This window comes from Rhinoderma darwinii, chromosome 5, assembly GCF_050947455.1.
Source record: "Rhinoderma darwinii isolate aRhiDar2 chromosome 5, aRhiDar2.hap1, whole genome shotgun sequence".
In the NCBI taxonomy this organism is placed as follows: Eukaryota; Metazoa; Chordata; class Amphibia; order Anura; family Rhinodermatidae; genus Rhinoderma; species Rhinoderma darwinii.
Window position 1 is genome coordinate 328,592,570 of NC_134691.1, and position 18,746 is coordinate 328,611,315.

At 43.0% G+C, this 18,746-nt stretch overlaps 1 protein-coding gene across 1 annotated transcript in view; it reads right to left on the minus strand.

The window, feature by feature from the left end:
- Nucleotides 1-702: 702 nt before the first annotated feature.
- The window catches only part of CDK6 (cyclin dependent kinase 6), a 138,921-nt gene continuing 120,877 nt past the window's right edge, over nt 703-18,746 (minus strand). Inside the window, exons 6-8 of the mRNA XM_075827712.1 lie at nt 5,155-5,205; nt 3,001-3,136; nt 703-2,378 (exon numbers count right to left, since the gene is read on the minus strand). Of these exons, the coding sequence (XP_075683827.1) occupies nt 2,217-2,378; nt 3,001-3,136; nt 5,155-5,205 (349 nt within the window). The 3' untranslated portion in view covers nt 703-2,216. The remainder of the gene's footprint in view (nt 2,379-3,000; nt 3,137-5,154; nt 5,206-18,746) is intronic.

Here is an 18,746-nt window from a genome sequence, read left to right on the forward strand (position 1 = left end):
TTAGGCCGGATTCACATGAGCGTGTGCGTTTCGCGCGCGCAAAAAACGTGGCTTTTGCGCGCGCAAAAGGCACTTGACAGCTCCGTGTGTTATGATCATATGGTGCGCGGCTGCGTGATTTTCGTGCAGCCGCCATCATTATGACACTCTGTATGTTTGTAAACAGAAAAGCACGTGGTGCTTTTCTGTTTTCAATCATACTTTTGACTGCTGTTGCGCGAATTCCGCGCGTCCCACGGAAGTGCTTCTGTGTGGTGCGCGTGATTTTCACGCACCCATTGACTTCAATGGGTGCGTGATGCGCGAAATACGCACAGAGAACGGACATGTTGTGAGTTTTACGCAGCGGACTCACGCTGCGTGAAAATCACGGACTGTCTGAACTGACCCATGGACTATTATTGGTCCGTGCGAGGCGCGTGAAAATCACGCGCGTTGCACGGACGTATATTACGTTCGTCTGAATAAGCCCTTATATTGCACCTTCCTAGTCTTTGGCCTGTTCCTGTGTAAAGGTATAGTAAAAATCCAATAACCCAAAACATGGGGTACCGAGCTCATGTTCATAAACTAGATAAGAAAAACCACTGGAGGCAGGATAGTCAAAAGGTCAGACTGCAGGGTGCCAGATTAAAGGACTTCTGTGGTACGCCACACAGAAGGCCCCCGCCCCCCCCATTCTGCATTTTTACCAGATAGCAATTTGGTTAAATATCTTTATTGCTCATTTCAATACATTTCTCATTCAGTCTTTAAAAAAATAGAAATGAACCAAAACAGAGAAAAATATGGTGCCTCCCGTCAGATATATGTTCTATAAAACTCTTTCCGCATTTGATGAATATATAAAATACACAAAAAAACAAGAAATGCACCAAAAATGCACATATGCTAAAACTGCCCTGTACCCAGCTTCCCATCCTATGACCACTAGAAGCACACAGCATGCCCGGCGTGCCACATTCTAACGACTGGCAAGGTTCTGAAACATCACTAATCCATTTACCCCAAACATTTAGTTATAGCAAATAATTAAAGTGTACATATCAATACTCACCACTGAGGCAGCCATGTTGTGGGCTCAACTACTATGTTAGGAAAGTTCCAGGCCAAACTGATTCAATGTGGTATAATTAGTGTAGGACCTGAGGGGGCGGAGCATGACACATTAATACTCCTATTAGGTGTTCATTTAATTCCTGTGTCATCAACCGCCCCCTTAGGCCCTACACTGGGCATGAAACGGAGTATTAGTTTGGCCTGGACTGTTTCTTTAAAGCCCCACTCAAAATAGGAACATTTAGACAGTTACCCCCCGTCACTCTCACAGGATTCTAACATATGAGGAGCTGTTTGGTGGTACTCTGGTCATGGGTGGGTTTCTTTCCTTCACCCTTCTGAACCAGTGTACAGTTAATTACGGAAGGAAATGAAACTGGGACAGGTAAAGCAGCTGATGACCCCAGCAAACAGCTCTCCGTATCTCAGCTTCCTGGACTCACACTTGGCGAGCGGGACTTTGGTTTTTTTTGAACCCTAAAAAACACTTCTAAGCTGTTCCAAATGTAAAATACATAAAATTATGCATCATTCCTTTGTCACCGATACAACACCTCACCGCTGCGGCCAGCGATTGGACCCCCTAGTGACCGGCGGTGCGGGAGCAGCAGCAAATTTATAAAGTAAGTCTAGTAGAAGTTTTTTTTTTTAGCATTTGGAGAAACTTATGTTTGTTTAGCGGTCGTAAAACCCCCTTTTGCTGCAGTCAAACCTGATTTTTTTCAGGCGTTAACTGGGATCAGCCGCCTTATTGACATCACGGGTGGCAAGTTCTGTCCACGTATTGGCTGCCTCCCTCTATAGGTACAGGGTAGGTTTTAAAGAAAAGCATTGACGAAGAATTTTCTATGTTTAGCAGCTGGTAAAATGGAGTCCATCTTGTGGTGGCAGTGACTGCATTAACCTGTACAACACTGCCAGTCTTAATGTAAATTAAGAGGCAGCATCATTTCTCAGCAGCTTTGCTTTAACACTGGCAACAATCCAGCAAAAAAAAAAAAAATTGAACAAAATTCATAACAGAACAGGTAAAGCTGCACTCGGCTTGCATTGATTTCCATGAAGTAAACAGAGTTCCTCAACAAATCGATTGCTGCATGTCAGTGGCTTCCGACCAGCCCCCAGCAACGTTGCGTTGTCCGTATCATGAGCACCACTCAAGGACTCTTGGCTTCAGCCATCGTCTCATCTGTCGCCCTCTGCCCGCACGCCCTGTGATGAGCCAAACTGTCCTTGTTTGTCTGTAAATCGTCAAAGTAAGGATGTGACAGCGCGCTGAATGCCGTTATGCGTTTTTCCGGACAGAATATCAGACAGTTCTGCAGGAAAACAGAATACAGAGAAAGTATTCATCACAGGGAAATGTGCAATATATATTCATAAGAGCTACCAAAATAGTAGAGCCGCTTCCCCCTGAGACCGGAGAGGTCACATTCACAGTTGACCTATGATGGAATGGATTGGTCAATGCTCTCTGTAAACCAGTCTATAAGCTCCTCCCCCAGACTGTTCAGACCCCTCAGACTTCTTCGGACCCAATTAAAATTTGCTGCATTGCAACTTGACATTTACTAAGCAAAACGTGCCAGTTTTTTAGCAGAAAATGCACCAAAAAAGTACATGACATGCGCCAAATTTATTTTGTGTTGTCTGGGCACTTTTTGCACCTTACTCGAGTGTATAGACAAAGGGGTTGAGTCGCAACGTTAAGACCCTAGGCCTCAATGCAAAACCTATTACAGGGCCCCCACCTACCATGTGCCATTTATAATACTGGTAGTTTCTTTTGTGGCATCCGGACCCTGATGGGACTATTATTTCTGCACCCACTATATCTATGTCTCTAGGTTATAATACAGTTACATGGCTTGACCCTCCAACAACCATTCTCCTGCCGTCAGGCCCATTTTAGGATCATTGCATTTTGGTTAATGGACTTACCAGAAGTAAATCTTTGCTTTGTTCATCAATACCTGGAACAACATCTTCTATGGGTTTTGGTTGTCTGTAATGAAACGCGCTCTGCGGAACGGCCACTTCACTGGGCCACGATGCTTTCTCCGGAAGCCCAGTAACACTGCAGGGAAACACAGAGATACCCAATGTATATGTGTAAGAACACTTAGTCTGAATTCACACATCACATATTTGTTGCAGATTTTGTTGCAGATTTTTGTGCCAACACCAGAAGTGGATCCAGGAGGTTGGAAAAGTTCTTCCTTTATATTTCCAATTCCTTGTGAAACCACATGTGGCTTTGGCTCAAAAAACTGCATCAAAATCTGCAACAAATACGTGATGTGTCAATCCAACCTTAGAACACAAAATGACCGCAGAGCCCATACTCCGCTGATATAGGTCTCAGTATGTCTGACATAAAGCACAATAAGGATGGCCATACATTTTAGATAGCTATCGACCAAACGTACATTCGGCTGACGGCTCCCCTATACGCATGCACACTCGCCTCGGTCAAGCATCCATGTGTTCTCAGGGAGAAAGCCGATGCCAGCTTATATAATAAGGAAGAAAAGGATCAGGAATATTGAAATTCAACATGCCTACCCTTTTCTCACCGATATCTGCTGTTGGGTTAGTGTTGGTACGCCGCCATACACATTTCATAGTCGGCCAGTCTCACCGAAATTGGTGTGTGCGGCTGACATACATCTAATGTGTATGGCCAGCTTAAGAAACAATGGTGGTGATGGTAGTGGGAGAAGAACTCCTAGCATTGTGTATACAATACATATCAGTCCTTCTTCTGCTCTATTTTCTATTGAATGTATGGGCTGTAATACTGAGTGCACATTTATCAGCATTACATTGATCCAACCATCTCTGCTAAATTCATCATTCGAAATAATTTGTGAAGTAAATGTTACTACAAAGTTAACACTAGGGGGAGATATTGTTATGTGGGTTGCAGGTTAGATTTGTCAAAACTGTCTAACAGTAAAACTGTGCTTGTTGCCCATAGCGACCAATCACAACACAGGTTTCATTTTTCCAGAGCAGGTAAAGAAATGAAAGCTGAGCTCTGATTGGTTGCTATGGGCAACAAAGACAGTTTTACTGTTAAACAGTATTGCTAAATCTGTCCCACTATCAATATGTAAAAAAATAAATCCCAAAATATTCCAGTTTTCCAATGGCCATTTCATTATCATCAGAGAAAAATGACAGTAACACCTCTATTATAAAGCTGAAGGCAGACAACATAGGAGCCACGATTGACAATAGGTGATGACGACAGCCCTTCCTCCCTTCTCCGTGCACAGCGACCTCTGATCAAGTCAGAGCATGCCCACTACAGTCTCCCATAGGTTTATCCAGTTTCAGCAAATTAATGTTATCTTTTTGCATAAATAAAAGCTGAACAATTTTCAATTTTACAATAATTTCTGTATTAATTCCTTATGGTTTTCTTTCAAGATCTCTGCTTGTTGTTATTTAGTAGGAACATTCATTGTTTACTTCCAGTGGCTAAAATTCCTTTCTGGTCACGTGATGGACACACAGGTGCACAGCTCGTTACAGTTACATTATGTGTATCAGAGCTGTGTCTTTTAACGATCCCAGCAACTGTGTGTCCATCATATGTCCGTCACCCGATTCGATCTTCATATTACTCATCTGAAAAAGCAGGGTACAGTTTGGTATAGATTCAAAAGTCATATGAAAGACTTCATGGGACAGTTACTTTGCCCATTGGTGATCGATGGTTTTGGAGACGTATTACAAAAAGTGTGTTAAATTATTATCCAAGTTCCCTTTGTCTTATATGACAGAAGATCCTGATTCTCTTTTTTGACATCCAGCCAGTAGTCTTTAGCGCAATGCTCCCTAGGTAAAAAAAAAATATGCAGAAGAAAGAAAACTGTCCCTCTAGTGCCATCTATAGATGGCTATCCTGTAAGTCAATAGCTACCTATAGGTGGCGCTAGAGTTAGTTTTCTTTTTTCTTAATTAGAGCTATTTTTCATGTTTAAAGATCTGAAACCATTCATTATGACAAGTGTGCAATATAGGGGACATCTGGAAGGGGGCAAAAAAGTTTTAGTGCCAAACAGTAAATGTCGATCTGCAACTTACTCAAATATCTTCTCTAGCTGATCCACATCAGAGTTTCCACGAAACAAAGGTCTGAAAAAGAAAAATAGGGCAACAATTAGTCAATGACTAGTCAAGAAATCAATTTGGCTCCTGAGATGTATCTAAACACAGAAGGTCAAAATTTTCAGATTGGTGCTTCAATTTTTGGAATACTTCTTAAAGTGTAGCTAAACGTTTAACAAACTTCTGACATGTCATTGTGACATGTCAGAAGTTTTGATTGGTGGGGGTCCGAGCACTGAGACCCCCACCACTCGCTAAAACGAAGCAGCTGAGCCGCTTCGTTTCTTTTCGGCTTTTTCCGGAAATCCAATGGATCGGAGTACAGGCTCATAGACTTTCTATTGAGTCCGTCCTCTGATACATTGATTTGCGGAAAAAACTGAACAAAAACGAAGCGGCTCAGCACTCACATGAGCGCTTCAGCTGCTATGTTTTAGCGATTGGTGTTGGTCTTAGTGCTTGGTTGAGTTCCTTGATAAGGAGTGTACTGTAAAAGAAAGTTCTTTACTTAAAGGCCCTATTACATGGACCAACGCTCATTCATCGGCTGATTGGCTCTTTTATGCAGAATTCAAAATCATCATTGTCGGCAGCACATCTCCCTGTGTAATCAGGGAGATGCGCTGCAGACATGATGAAAATGTATAGGGACGAGTTGTAGTTACGAGCGCTCGTCCCTATACACAACCAATAATTGCTTAGTGTGAAAGGAGCAAACGAGCGCCGATCAACGAGCTGTCTCATTGATCGGCGCTCGTTTACGCCGCCCACGTCGTGTAATAGGACCCTTACTTAAGGCATCGCTATTTACATAATAGGTACCAAATGATCACGAGATTACCTCTCCAGATCAGCGCTGATGTATAAGAGTCTACAGATAACTACTAATTTTCCAGACTTCACCTTATAGGGATGAAAATACATATTCTTATACTCTATTAGGGAATTCTGAATTAATAGAGGGGATCTTCTCTTCAAAATCTTTATCTCTTGGGCAGAGTGGAGAGCGGTTACAAAGAGCATCTCTCGCTCTGGAGGACCTGTCCTGTTCTGCATTACACAGACAACCAATGGATATGAATGGACACTGTGTTATACTTAATTTCTCCTGTGGTGGCGCTGCAGAGAAATTGAACACCAGTTTTATCCACAGATTACAGCTGATCGCTGGGGTTCTAGCAGCGGGACACTTTGTAATCAGCTTATTGTCAAGGGAACCTTCTAACAAGTAGGTATTGTCAAAAGCGGATGACCCTTTTAAGAAGTACTTTGCCTTTCCTGTTATATTGTTTTCTGGGAATCCATACGACCAACATTTCAGTTCCTACAGCGGATGGTCACAGAGTTTTCCCAGAATATCAAATCTGTCTTTGGTTGCTGATCAAGTATTAGTGGTTATGCTTCTGTTTGCATTTCTACAATTCAATTTACTTTCCACACGGTGGTGAGCCCATCAGTGACTCGGCTATGGGGTCTTATGAATTATAGTCATAACCCTGATATAGCTCTGAAAGATAGCAAAATGAAAATCTTGTGGAAATGTCAGTAATTTTTCTTATGTTGTTACATAATTATTTAAAAGCAATGCCACAGAAGTCCACCAAAGTCTTCTTATCCATAGGCGTCATGCTTTGTCAGTACCCCATGATAACCAAAAACTGGCCCAAAAATTGCTGTAATATAAGAATGTTGTAAGTGTCCGGCTTCTTGGATGAATGTCCTGATTGTACTGGATGATTGTACAATTTATACCAACTAAGTATCTGAGACGAGGGTGGATAATGTATTTAGGGTTGTTTTACGGAAATCACCCCTAACACTATAGCTATACATAGAAGTTAATTGCTCCCATATAAAAATAAACTGGGTGGTGTTGCTTTTAAAGATTGTCCAAAAATGGCAATGTCGAATGTTCCTAAGCCTGCATTATTATTGCTCATCTATAAAATCAATTGGTTTGCTATATAATGCCCTGTGTAAACAGGGCAATGATCAGCCCATGATTGGCTTGTTTTTGCAGCAAATAAAATGGTCGCTAGTCGGCAGCACATCTCCCTGTATAAACAGGGGAATGTAATGCCAACACGATGGAAATGTATGGGAACGCGATCATAGCTCCTTGTGAAAGGGGTAAACAAGCACTGATCGACGAGCCCATATCAGGTCGAGTAAAAGGACCTTAAGTCTAGAGGCCTCCGAATATGTGGTCTACAACACAAGACTTGTGATTGGTATCAGGGTGTGATCTGCCTAACTTAGAAAACCTATTTCCATAGACCCTATTAGGGAATTATGAGTTAAATGAGGGGGTCCCCTGTTCAGGATCCTGATCTCTGGGCCACAGTGGAGAGCGGTTATAAAGAGCATCTCTTGCTTTGGAGGACCTGTCCTGTCCTGCATTACACAGACAACCCATTTATATGAATGGACAATGTGTAATGCTTAATTTCCCCTGTGGTGGTGCTGCAGGGAAATCAAACACTTAATACAGGTTTTCCCACAGATATCATCTGATCGCTGGGGTTCCTAGGAGGGGACACTTTGTGAGATGCTTATTGTCAAGGGACCTTTTTAACAAATAGCAGACACTATTAACTTTAACTTTTGCACGTTTACATAATTGGAGTTATTCTACCTTCAGAATTCACCAAGACAGTACTATGCAAGCTCCTGAGGCCACTATCCCTCATCAGTATAGCAAGTAGTAGCGTTTAGAAGTCTCCAATGAAATTCAGCCAACTGGCTGCCTATGATTGACGTGCTTATAGAGTTAAGGTCTGACGGTTGTGATGTGACCAGGGAATCTCTGAGATATTCTCCGAGGATGATATAACCAGGCACAAAAACACAAGTGAATTAGAAGCCTCTTTCTCCCTCATTATGATACTATCGCAGATGTTGTATCACTTGTGAGGCCTTGGCACAGGCTCATGTGAACATTTTTATGAATGTCCATTTCAGTTCTTGAGCAATGATCCATCATGTCGTCATTTTTTGCTTCTTTGATCTTCTTTAATGGAACCGATCCAGCAAAATATTCTCACGCCACCAGGTAGTCATCCCTGACATGTCCTACCATTCCTGTATCTCCATGATATGTTTCCTTCCAGAAATTGGAAATGTGCTGTATGTTGATATAACAGCTTCTTGATCAGAATCCAAATACTCAATGAACCCCCGCAGTACGGCTCTCAGTCAAATATTTACTAATGGAGACCATCTGGTGATGTGGAAGGAGCAGTAAAAATGATGTAGCTGCGGTGAAGGCCTGAGCTATCCTTGATTTAGTCCGTATTATAGGATATAAAGTTTGCCTGGAGACAGATATGGGTTAATTATACTTTCCAGTGTATACTCCATACAATACTGATGAAAATACTGGTGAAAATTATTATTTGTATTCTAATAAGTATTTGTACTATTAACGTATGTGATAATAGTAATATTGTATGTAGTGTGGAGCATGTCTATATGCACAGTTGCAAATTGTTGTTCATTACTTCGTTATAAAGCAATATATTAAAATATCTATCTAATCTCTTGTCTATTGAAAATACCCCTCATATACCGCCAATTTTAAATCAATGAAGTCGGATTTAGTGACATGACCATGGCACATGGACTCGATGATGTCATCAGTTACTAGTTTTCACCTTTAAAGTGGTTTTCCCATGAGAGACATTCATGACATATCCACAGGATATGGATGTACGCACCGTGTACCTGTGTTGTGGTTTAACCCTATGTAAACTATGGATATTCTTACAGGACTTTTTTCAGAATATTGTGGCACAGACCATACCTCATACTTCGTAATCCTTCAAGCGTATTTCTACTTTTAACACAGGATCCACATGTAGATGCGGGTCCCACCTCTGGATCCGCACCCATCTCTAGAACGGGGCCCATAAACCCTGTTTTGCCACTCTGTGTTGTGGCTGAAGCGTGTGAATTCCGACCATGACTTAGGAAACAGAGTAACTCGCTAAACTACGCTGTTTCCGTAAGTCCCATAGAACTGAATGGTAGTTACGAAAACAGCGTAGTTCGCATTTCTGTAATTTATGGTCGGGAATCACACGTTTCAGCCACAACACAGAGCAGTAGAACGGGGTTTAGGGGGCCCCGTGCTAGAGATAGGCGTGGGACCCGCATCTATCTGACATTTATGACATATCCTGTGGATATGTCATACATGTCTCTGAGGCAAGGCTTAAAGAGGCTCTGTCACCAGATTTTGCAACCCCTATCTGCTATCGATGTAGCTACTTACCTGCAAACGCTGATGCTGCTGCAGAATCAACTGTAGCCTCTGGTGCCGGTGTCCTCGCTCGTCTGACACGATGCAGGACCTGTGAGTGACGTCACAGCGTGATCTCTCGAGAACACGCTGTGTCTGCACTGCCAGAAGCTGGGCGTTCTGAAGAGAAGTGGATGATACTTCTCATCAGAGCGCCCAGCTAGTAAAAGTATTAAAAACGCCCCGATGTACGCACATAATACACGCCCACTTGGACTTTTACTTTTAAACACACCCACTTGGACTTTTGCAAGCCTCATTTGCATAACTACAAAAATGGTCATAACTTGGCCAAAAATGCTCGTTTTTTAAAAATAAAAACGTTACTGTAATCTACATTGCAGCGCCGATCTGCTGCAATAGCAGATAGGGGTTGCAAAATCTGGTGACAGAGCCTCTTTAAAGAGGCTCTGTCACCAGATTCTCAAATCCCTGTCTCCTATTGCATGTGATCGGCGCTGCAATGTAGATAACAGTAACGTTTTGTTTTTTTAAAAACGTTCATTTTTGGCCTAGTTATGAGCTACTTTATATATATGCAAATGAGCTTTGAAATGGACAACTGGGCGTTTTTTTTTCGTTATGTCCAACTGGGCGTGTATTGTTTTTAACTGGGCGTGTTTACGTGTATGACGCTGACCAATCAGTGACCAGCCAGCGTCATACACTCATCTCCATTCATTTACACAGCAGCGATGTGCAGCCACATACACAGAGATTAACGTTACTGCAGTGTCCTGATAATGAATACACATGAAATCCAGCCTGGACGTCATGTGTATTCACAATCCTGACACTTCTGAATCTTTTCTTTGAGATTTCCAGCAAGGGAAACGAAATCTCGTTTACCTCCGTAATCTCGCGAGATTTCGTTTCCCTTGCTGGAATACACATGACGTCCAGGCTGGATTTCATGTGTATTCATTATCAGGACACTCGATTAACGTTAATCTCTGTGTATGTGGCTGCACATCGCTGCTGTGTAAATTAATTATTATTAAAAAAGTAGTACATCATGAAAAAAACTTTATCAATTTGGTATTTCCGTCATCATATTGACCCACAGAATAAAGTTAACATCTCGATTTTTCCATTCCACCCTACAAAGAATTATTTTTCGTTTCCCAGTAGATTATATGGTACACTAAATGATACTATTAAAAACTACGAATCGTCCCGCAAAAAAAAAGCTCCCACATGGCAATGTCGATTAGAAAAATAAAAAAGTTACAGCTCATGGAATGCAACGATGGAAAAACAAAAAATGAAAAATGTATAATTGGCTGTTTTTCCAAGGGGTTAAAGGTCAATCAACTTTTTACGTTGGAAAATAAGAGTCTCTTAAATTTGTGGACGCTTGTAGAAAAAGGGAGAGAAATTCCTGATTTTATGGACATGATCTATTCTTTAAGTGGCTTGAACTGTCCAGTTGATAAAGGTGCTGAACACCAAGAATTTACACAACTCTAGGTAGTTTTTTTTTTTAGACAAATCCAAATATTTCTTTGCTTCGACAATTAAAGGGCTTCTAAACAGAAAGCAGGTTAAAAGATAATTGCAAAAATTGAACATTATGAAGGAGCGACTTGTCGGTAGTCTACCAAGATGGAAACATTCACTTTTTGTGCGCTATAAATACCTCTTCTTAGTTTACAGGTTATTGAAAGTCCTGCACCTGTCAATCAAAACCACAACTTCCCTTTACATCACAGAAGCATTTTCCGACTTGTTTAGTGTGGGAGGTGATGACTAGCGCCGAGTTTTCTAAGATGCAAAGGTATAAAGCAGCGGTCTCCGACCTGTAGCTCTCCAGGTAACTACAACTCCCAGCATGTATTGTCCAGGGACTGTCAGGGCATGCTGGAAGTTGTAGTTTTGCAAAAAGCTGGAGTGCCACAGGTTGGACACCACTGACATAGAAAGACAAAGCTTTGGTTACATGTTGATGATGTCATTTAGCTGATTGGGACTACAGGTGGCCATACCCATTATATTAAAATTGGCCACCAGTCAGCCGGACAATCGTACTTCAACGTTCCGACCAATTACATGTCAGACTGAACCAGCAGATCAGGGACATCATTTAAAAAAACAAATCATAAATTAAAAAAATTACATTTGCGCAAAGTGGCGGACAATCAGTCGTAATAGTTTCAGCCGCTTTGCTGGGGAAAGCCGCATACGGGCATATATTTCCTCTGCACTGGGCACACACAGTAAGGAAAATGTAGCATTACATGACGGCCATTAAAATGACCGACCAACCATGTCATGGACGTGCCATGTCTACCAGGTTGGGAGCCGGTTATATAACTTCTCTCCATTCTGGCCCCTTCTATGACAAGATTGCCACTGGTAACTGTAGGGGTACACTTAGTTACTGGGGAAGATTTATTAAAACTAGTGCAAAGGAAAAGTGGAATAGTTGCCCATAGCAACCAATCAGGTTCAAGCTCTCATTTTTCAGAAGCCCTTTTGGAAATGAAAGAAGCAATCTGATTGGTTGATATAGGCAACAACTACGCTTTTCCTTTGGACCAGTTTTGATAAATCTCTCCCGGTGTGTTAGGCTCTGTTCATATCTGCGCTGCACTAGTTTGTAAAGCAAAACGACAGACACCATGACGAAAACCCAGATGTGTCAGATTTGTGCATGTAAAGAACGCAGCGTTTTTCCTACATTCCATGTCCGTGTGCGTTGAGTATTGGCATCAATATAGGACATGCAGTGAGTTTCACGCAACGGACACTCGCTGCGTGAAAACTCACGTATGTCTGAATACCTCCATTGAAATGAATAGGTCCATGTGCTGTGAGTTATTTCACCGCACAGCACACGGACGAGTATTACGCTCGTCTGAATGAGCCATTAGGCCTAGGAGGATTTTGCAGGCAGAAAAAATTTGCCTCAAAATTCGTATTTTGACCTGCCTGCACTTTCTTGCTGCGATTTCAGACGTTTTTTGGCTCTGATTCCAACGCGGTTTCCACGTCAAAAAAAGTCGGTGTGATCTGGGCCTTACCCTACGCTACCAAATTGTTGCTTTTATATGTCTGTATACTACAGTTTCATTCAGAAATAATTGAAAACTGCACACTGTATACAGAAAATAGGAGGACATTAGATGAAGCAATTGTTTCTGGAGCACTATGGGAAACAAAATGTTTAACCAGCTGTCGCAGAACATCAGCCAAGTCAATACGTTTCTATGATGACACTTGTTTCCGGCATCCAGTTTACAGCTAATGTCCCCCAGTGAGACTGTGCCTTTTACAAAATCAGTTTCCGGAGTAATTTATCTACAAAAACAGAAGTAATAATATTAGTACATTTTAATTTGTACATTTTATGATAGTGTTGTCCAGTTAAAGCAGTGTGTTCAACCTACGGCTCTCCAGCTGTTGTAGAACTACAACTCTCAGCATGCCCTGAAAGCCATAGGACAGCTACTGCTATAGTACTGATTGCTGGCCATAATTAAACAGACAAGTGGGCCTTAGTGATCAAAACTGTCTTCAGAAAAACTTTTGCCCATAGCAACCAATCAGAACTCAGCTTTCATTTCTTAAACTGCTCTTAAAAAATGAAAGCTACACTGTGATTGGTTACTATGGGAACAATTATTTCTCTGCTTTAGGTTTAGTAAATGATGCATATAAGACAGTGTATTCCTCTCTGCAGAGGTTAGATGGCTGATCCCCCCCCCCCTTTTTTTTTTAATCAAACAGTGGGTCTAATTTATCAATACTGTCTAACACAAAAAACTGACTTTGTTGCCCATAGTAACCAGTCAGAACTCAGCTTTCATTTCAAAAATTGCTCTGAAAAAATGAAAGATGCAATTTAATTGGTTGCTATGGGCAAAAAGGCCAGTTTTCATAAATGGCGACCAATGTGCTATTATTTTTTGGAAGCTGGGAGGCTGTCTATCTGCTCCAGCACTCACTAGCTTAATGTTATTCTGGAATCTAAGGATACATTCCCATGTTGCGGCGGCCACATGCGGACAAACCACAATTTTGGTGGTAATACCACAAATTCACCAACCAAACCGCGCGGCCATTAACCATGTGATTTTGTGGGAATAACTGCGACATTATCAGCAAATTTTCAACATGCAGTGAGCAAGAGTTTGTCCACATGTGGCTGTTGCAACGTGGAAATGGTGAACTGAAGTATTCACATTAACCCCTTTCGCAAAATGACATCAACGGTGGGATTTAGTCGGGAACAGCTGAAATATGGGTTAAACCACCACCATGAGACTCTGGTCCTCCAAAACTGATCTTGCTATTTAATGGAAAATCAGTGTAGTCCATAGTGTAGACACATCACATGACTAAGTATTTTGGTGATCAAAATCAGATAAAGCCCTTTAACTTTTGCACATAGAAACAAGCAGAAGAGCTTAGTGCCTACATTCCCATAGAACTAAGATCTCATTGACCATGCTTATATGGAGGGGATTCCATATATGTCTATACATCACAGTCTATGGGTGTGCCATTTCGGGTGGTTGTTCATGCAGTGGCGGACACAGACTGCAAAAGGCCCCTGTGCAGATAATGTGCCAGGGCCCCCCCCCCCCCACCCCGCAAACTTCTCATGGCCGACGGTCCGCTTTCAGCTGCATCGCTGGGTCTCCTAAGTGACCCAACAATGCAGCACTAGCAGCCGGGGCGTCACTAAGGCTGGGTTCACACACACACTATTTACGGACGTAATTTGGGCGTTTTAGCATTGAATTACATCCGAAAATGCGGCTCAAAAGCGTCGGAAAACATCTGCCCATTCATTTGAATGGGTCTTACGATGTTCTGTGCCGATGGTCATTTTTTTTTACGCGCCGCTGTCGAAAGGCGGCGCGTAAAAAACTGCCTGTCACTTCTTCAGATGTAAATGGAGCCGTTTTCCATGGACTCCATGGAAAACCAGCTTCAATTACTTCCGTAGTGGACGCAGCAAAAGACGCCTGCACATGCCATTACGGCTGAAATTACGGTGCTGTTTTCTCCTGAAAACAGCACAGTAATTTCAGCCGTAACAGACGCTGCCGTGTGAACATACCCTCAGGGCTTAAAATGTCCGGGAAATAGCCCCAATACATATGTGTCCGCCCCAAAAAAAAGTGTGTGTATAGGAGACAGCATAGCATATCTATAGCACTACGACCCTATAAACTATGGATAGGATTAGATACAGTGGCTGAGCAGACAGTATCACACATGATAGGATTAGATACAGTGGCTCAGAAGGCAGTATCACACATGATAGGATTAGATACACAGCTCAGCAGACAGTATCACACATGATAGGATTAGATACAGTGGCCCAGCAGACAGTATCACACATGATAGGATTAGATACAGTGGCTCAGCAGACAGTACCACACATGATAGGATTAGATACAGTGGCTCAGCAGACAGTACCACACATGATAGGATTAGATACAGTGGCTCAGCAGACAGTATCACACATGATAGGATTAGATACAGTGGCTCAGCAGACAGTACCACACATTATAGGATTAGATACAGTGGCTCAGCAGACAGTATCACACATGATAGGATTAGATACAGTGGCTCAGCAGACAGTATCACACATGATCGGATTAGATATAGGGCCCAGCACAGTATCATACATGATTGGATTAGATACACAGCTCAGCAGACTGTATCACACATGATAGGATTAGATACAGGGCCCAGCTCGCTGACATTGCGGCTCCAGCGCTGGACCCAGGAAAGGTAAGAATAATAATTTTGCTTCTTTATGTGTTACTGATTATTTTTGTGTGTTTGTGTTTTTTTTACAGGTTCGGTTGTTGGACTTCGGATACGAGGACTTCAATGACGGCGTTTTTTTTATTCTCAATAAAATGGTTAATGAGGGTTGTGTTTTTATTTCAATAAAAAAAATTTCTATGTGCTTGTATCTTTTTAAACTTTATTATCACCGCCTTAGTAATGGCCGCTGGCTGATTGACAACCTCCATTACTAAGGCGAGGCTTAATGTTAGCCGGTGCAGAGTCTACACTAACCCCCATTATTACCCCGGTACCCACCGCCACCAGGGGTACTGGGAAGAGCCGGGTACAAACCAGTACCCGACCAGCTGTAGTGACGGGCAGGCACCGGGGTGGCCGCAGGCTGGTAGTATTAGGCTGGGGAAGGCCAAAAACAGTGGCCCTTCCCACCCTTGTAATGCTGCCTGCTGCTGCTGTGTTGTATCTGGCTGGTTATGAAAATTGGGGGGGACCCGACATCGTTCTTTCCAATTATTTTTTAAATGACGTGGCGTCCCCCCCATTTTCATAACCAGCCAGATACAATAAAGCAGCAGCAGCCTAGCATCACCAGGGTAGGAAGGGCCACTGTATCTGGCCTTTCCCCTCCTGATAATACCAGCCTGCGGCCACCCCAGTGGCCGACCATCACTACAGATGGTCAGGTACTGGATCGTACCCGGCTCTTCCCAGCACCCCTGGTGGCGGTGGGTACCGGGGTAATAAAGGGGGTTAGTGTTAGCCTCTGCACCGGCTAACACTAAGCCCTGCCTTAGCAATGGATGCTGTCAATCAGCCGGCGGCCATTACTAAGGCGGTAGTAATATAGTTTAAAAAAAACCACAAAGACATAGAAAAAATATTTTATTGAAATAAAAAAAAAAAACACAACCCTCATTAACCATTTTATTAATAAAAAAAAAAGCTGTCATCGAAGTAGTCCTGGAATCCGCCGTAGTCCAACGACCGAACCTGTAAGAAAACACACAAAAAATGATTAGTAACACATGTGTTAGGGTATGTGCACACACACTAATTACGTCCGGAATTGACGGACGTATTTCGGCCGCAAGTACCGGACCGAACACACTGCAGGGAGCCGGGCTCCTAGCATCATAGTTATGTACGACGCTAGGAGTCCCTGCCTCGCTGCCGGACAACTGTCCGGTACTGAAAACATGATTACAGTACAGGACAGTTGTCCCACAGCGAGGCAGGGACTCCTAGCGTCGTACATAAGTACGACGCTAGGAGCCCGGCTCCCTGCAGTGTGTTCGGTCCGGTACTTGCGGCCGAAATACATCCGTCACTTACGGACGTAATTAGTGTCTGTGCACATACCCTAAGGCTTAGATACAGGGCCCATGTGTGATACTGTCTGTGGGACCCTGTATCTAAGCCTACCACAAGGTAGGCTTAGATACAGGGTCCAGCAGACAGTAATCTTATACAGTATAAGATTACTGTGTGCTGGGGCCCTGTATCTAAACCTACAGTGTGGTAGGCTTAGATACAGGGCCCAGCAGACAGGATCACGCATGGGCCATGTATCTAAGCCTACCATGTGATTGGCTTAGATACAGGGCCCAGCAGACAGCATCACACAATCTGTGATCCTGTCTCATGGGCCCCCTAAGCCTGCTACATCGTAGGCTTAGGGGTTGTGCAGTCCCTAAACATTGATGGCCTATCCTCAGGATAGGCCATCAATAGCTGATGTGTCGCCCGGGACCCGCAAATCAGCTGTTTTGAAGGGGCCGCAGCACTCGTACGAGAGCTGCTTCCCCTTCATTTCACTACTCGCCCACACTGTGAATCGCCGAAACCGATTCACAGTGTGACCGGAATGAAGTGACAGGAATGAAGGGGAGCAGCTCTCGTACGAGTGCTGCGGCCCCTTCAAAACAGCTGATTGGCGGGTCCCAGGAGTCGGACCCCGCCAGTCAGGGCTATCTTACCTTCCTCTTCGGCCGCGGCGGGAGTTCTGTAGTCTCGATGCTGTGCGCGGCGGCATAGCGCTGTGACGTCATGCGCTGCGCACAGCGCCTGACGTCAGGACCTCCGCTGCGATCCGGAACCAGGAAGGTAAGTAAAGTATGTTACTATAGTAACAGGGGCCCGCGGCCCGAGTTACTATAGTAACTTTTTATTGATGTGGTGCGGGGGGCCGTGGGCCCCCCTGGCTTCGGGGCCCGGTCGCAATTGCGACCGCTGCGACCCCTATAGCTACGCCAGTGGTCCACGGGCCTCTGTCTCAGTCCTCAGCATCGCGCAGCTGAGAACTGAGTCGGCCAGCAGAGGAACGGGCCCCCTTCCCACGCGGGGCCCTTGTGCAGCTGCACCGGCTGCACATGCGGTATGTCCGCCCCTGTGTTCATGCTGTACGGATCTCAGCCAGCGGTCTGTATCAGAAGAAATATTCTGAGCCTTGTTAGGGGGACGTATTCTTACAATTTAAAACTTTTACATATCTCTTAAATGTTTAAATGCAGCTATTTTCTTAACGATTATCCATTTTATACATATTACTCTCACAGTAATACGTATAAAATAATCCATTACGTACATGATCTGTAACACAGAGGCTAAGTAATCCATATATGATTTACCTAATTGCTAGTTATACCGTCTTAGTACTGTTTTGAAGTCTTTGGGTTCCAGATTCCAGGAAAATGCATCGAATTTCAATTTCCCGGAATCAAATGTAACCTCAATAACGTAAATTCTCTATTCCGCCCTGTCGCCCCCACGTGTACTACACAAAGCCAACGTTTGCAGTCACAGACTTCCTCGTGTTTCCCTTTTGACTGTCACAGGCTGATCTCACCACAGCGAAGAGCCCGTACGAGATGCCTGGCAAGAATAAACCCTGGGAAGAAAACCACACTTGCATTGCCAGGCCCCCGCTCTTACATCAATAGCCGACCGCAGATTATCGCTGTTACTGCATTTTACAACGGCTGTCAATCAAACAACTGCTGATGCTTGAGAAAAGATCTGTTGGGTCCAAAGGAACTTATGAGTAAACCATTACACAGCAATATAACCCACTGTAGATAATATAATACACATCAAAATAATTTTTCAGTTGCTATGTATTTAATTAAAGGTGTGTTCCCTTCTTAGGTGTTTATGGCGTATCCACAAGATAAATATTCAAGTATTTTCTTTTTTCGCTTTTTTTTTCAGCAAATTATTTTAACGAGCTTTATTTACATATTTTTTTTCTTGTTTCACAAGGGGACATTTACTATTACATTTTATTTTTTATTATAATGCATCAGAATACCTATGTACAGAGTTGCTGACCCTAACCCTTACTCTATGTACAGAGTTTATTTCTGGACAACATCCGTAAAAAAAAAAAATGTATGTGTCCTTGATTTTTATAAAGTTGCAGGACCTTATACAGATTATTGGGATTGAAATTATGTTCATTTTAGAGGTCACAGTACATACTGCTAATGTTTTCATATCAGTT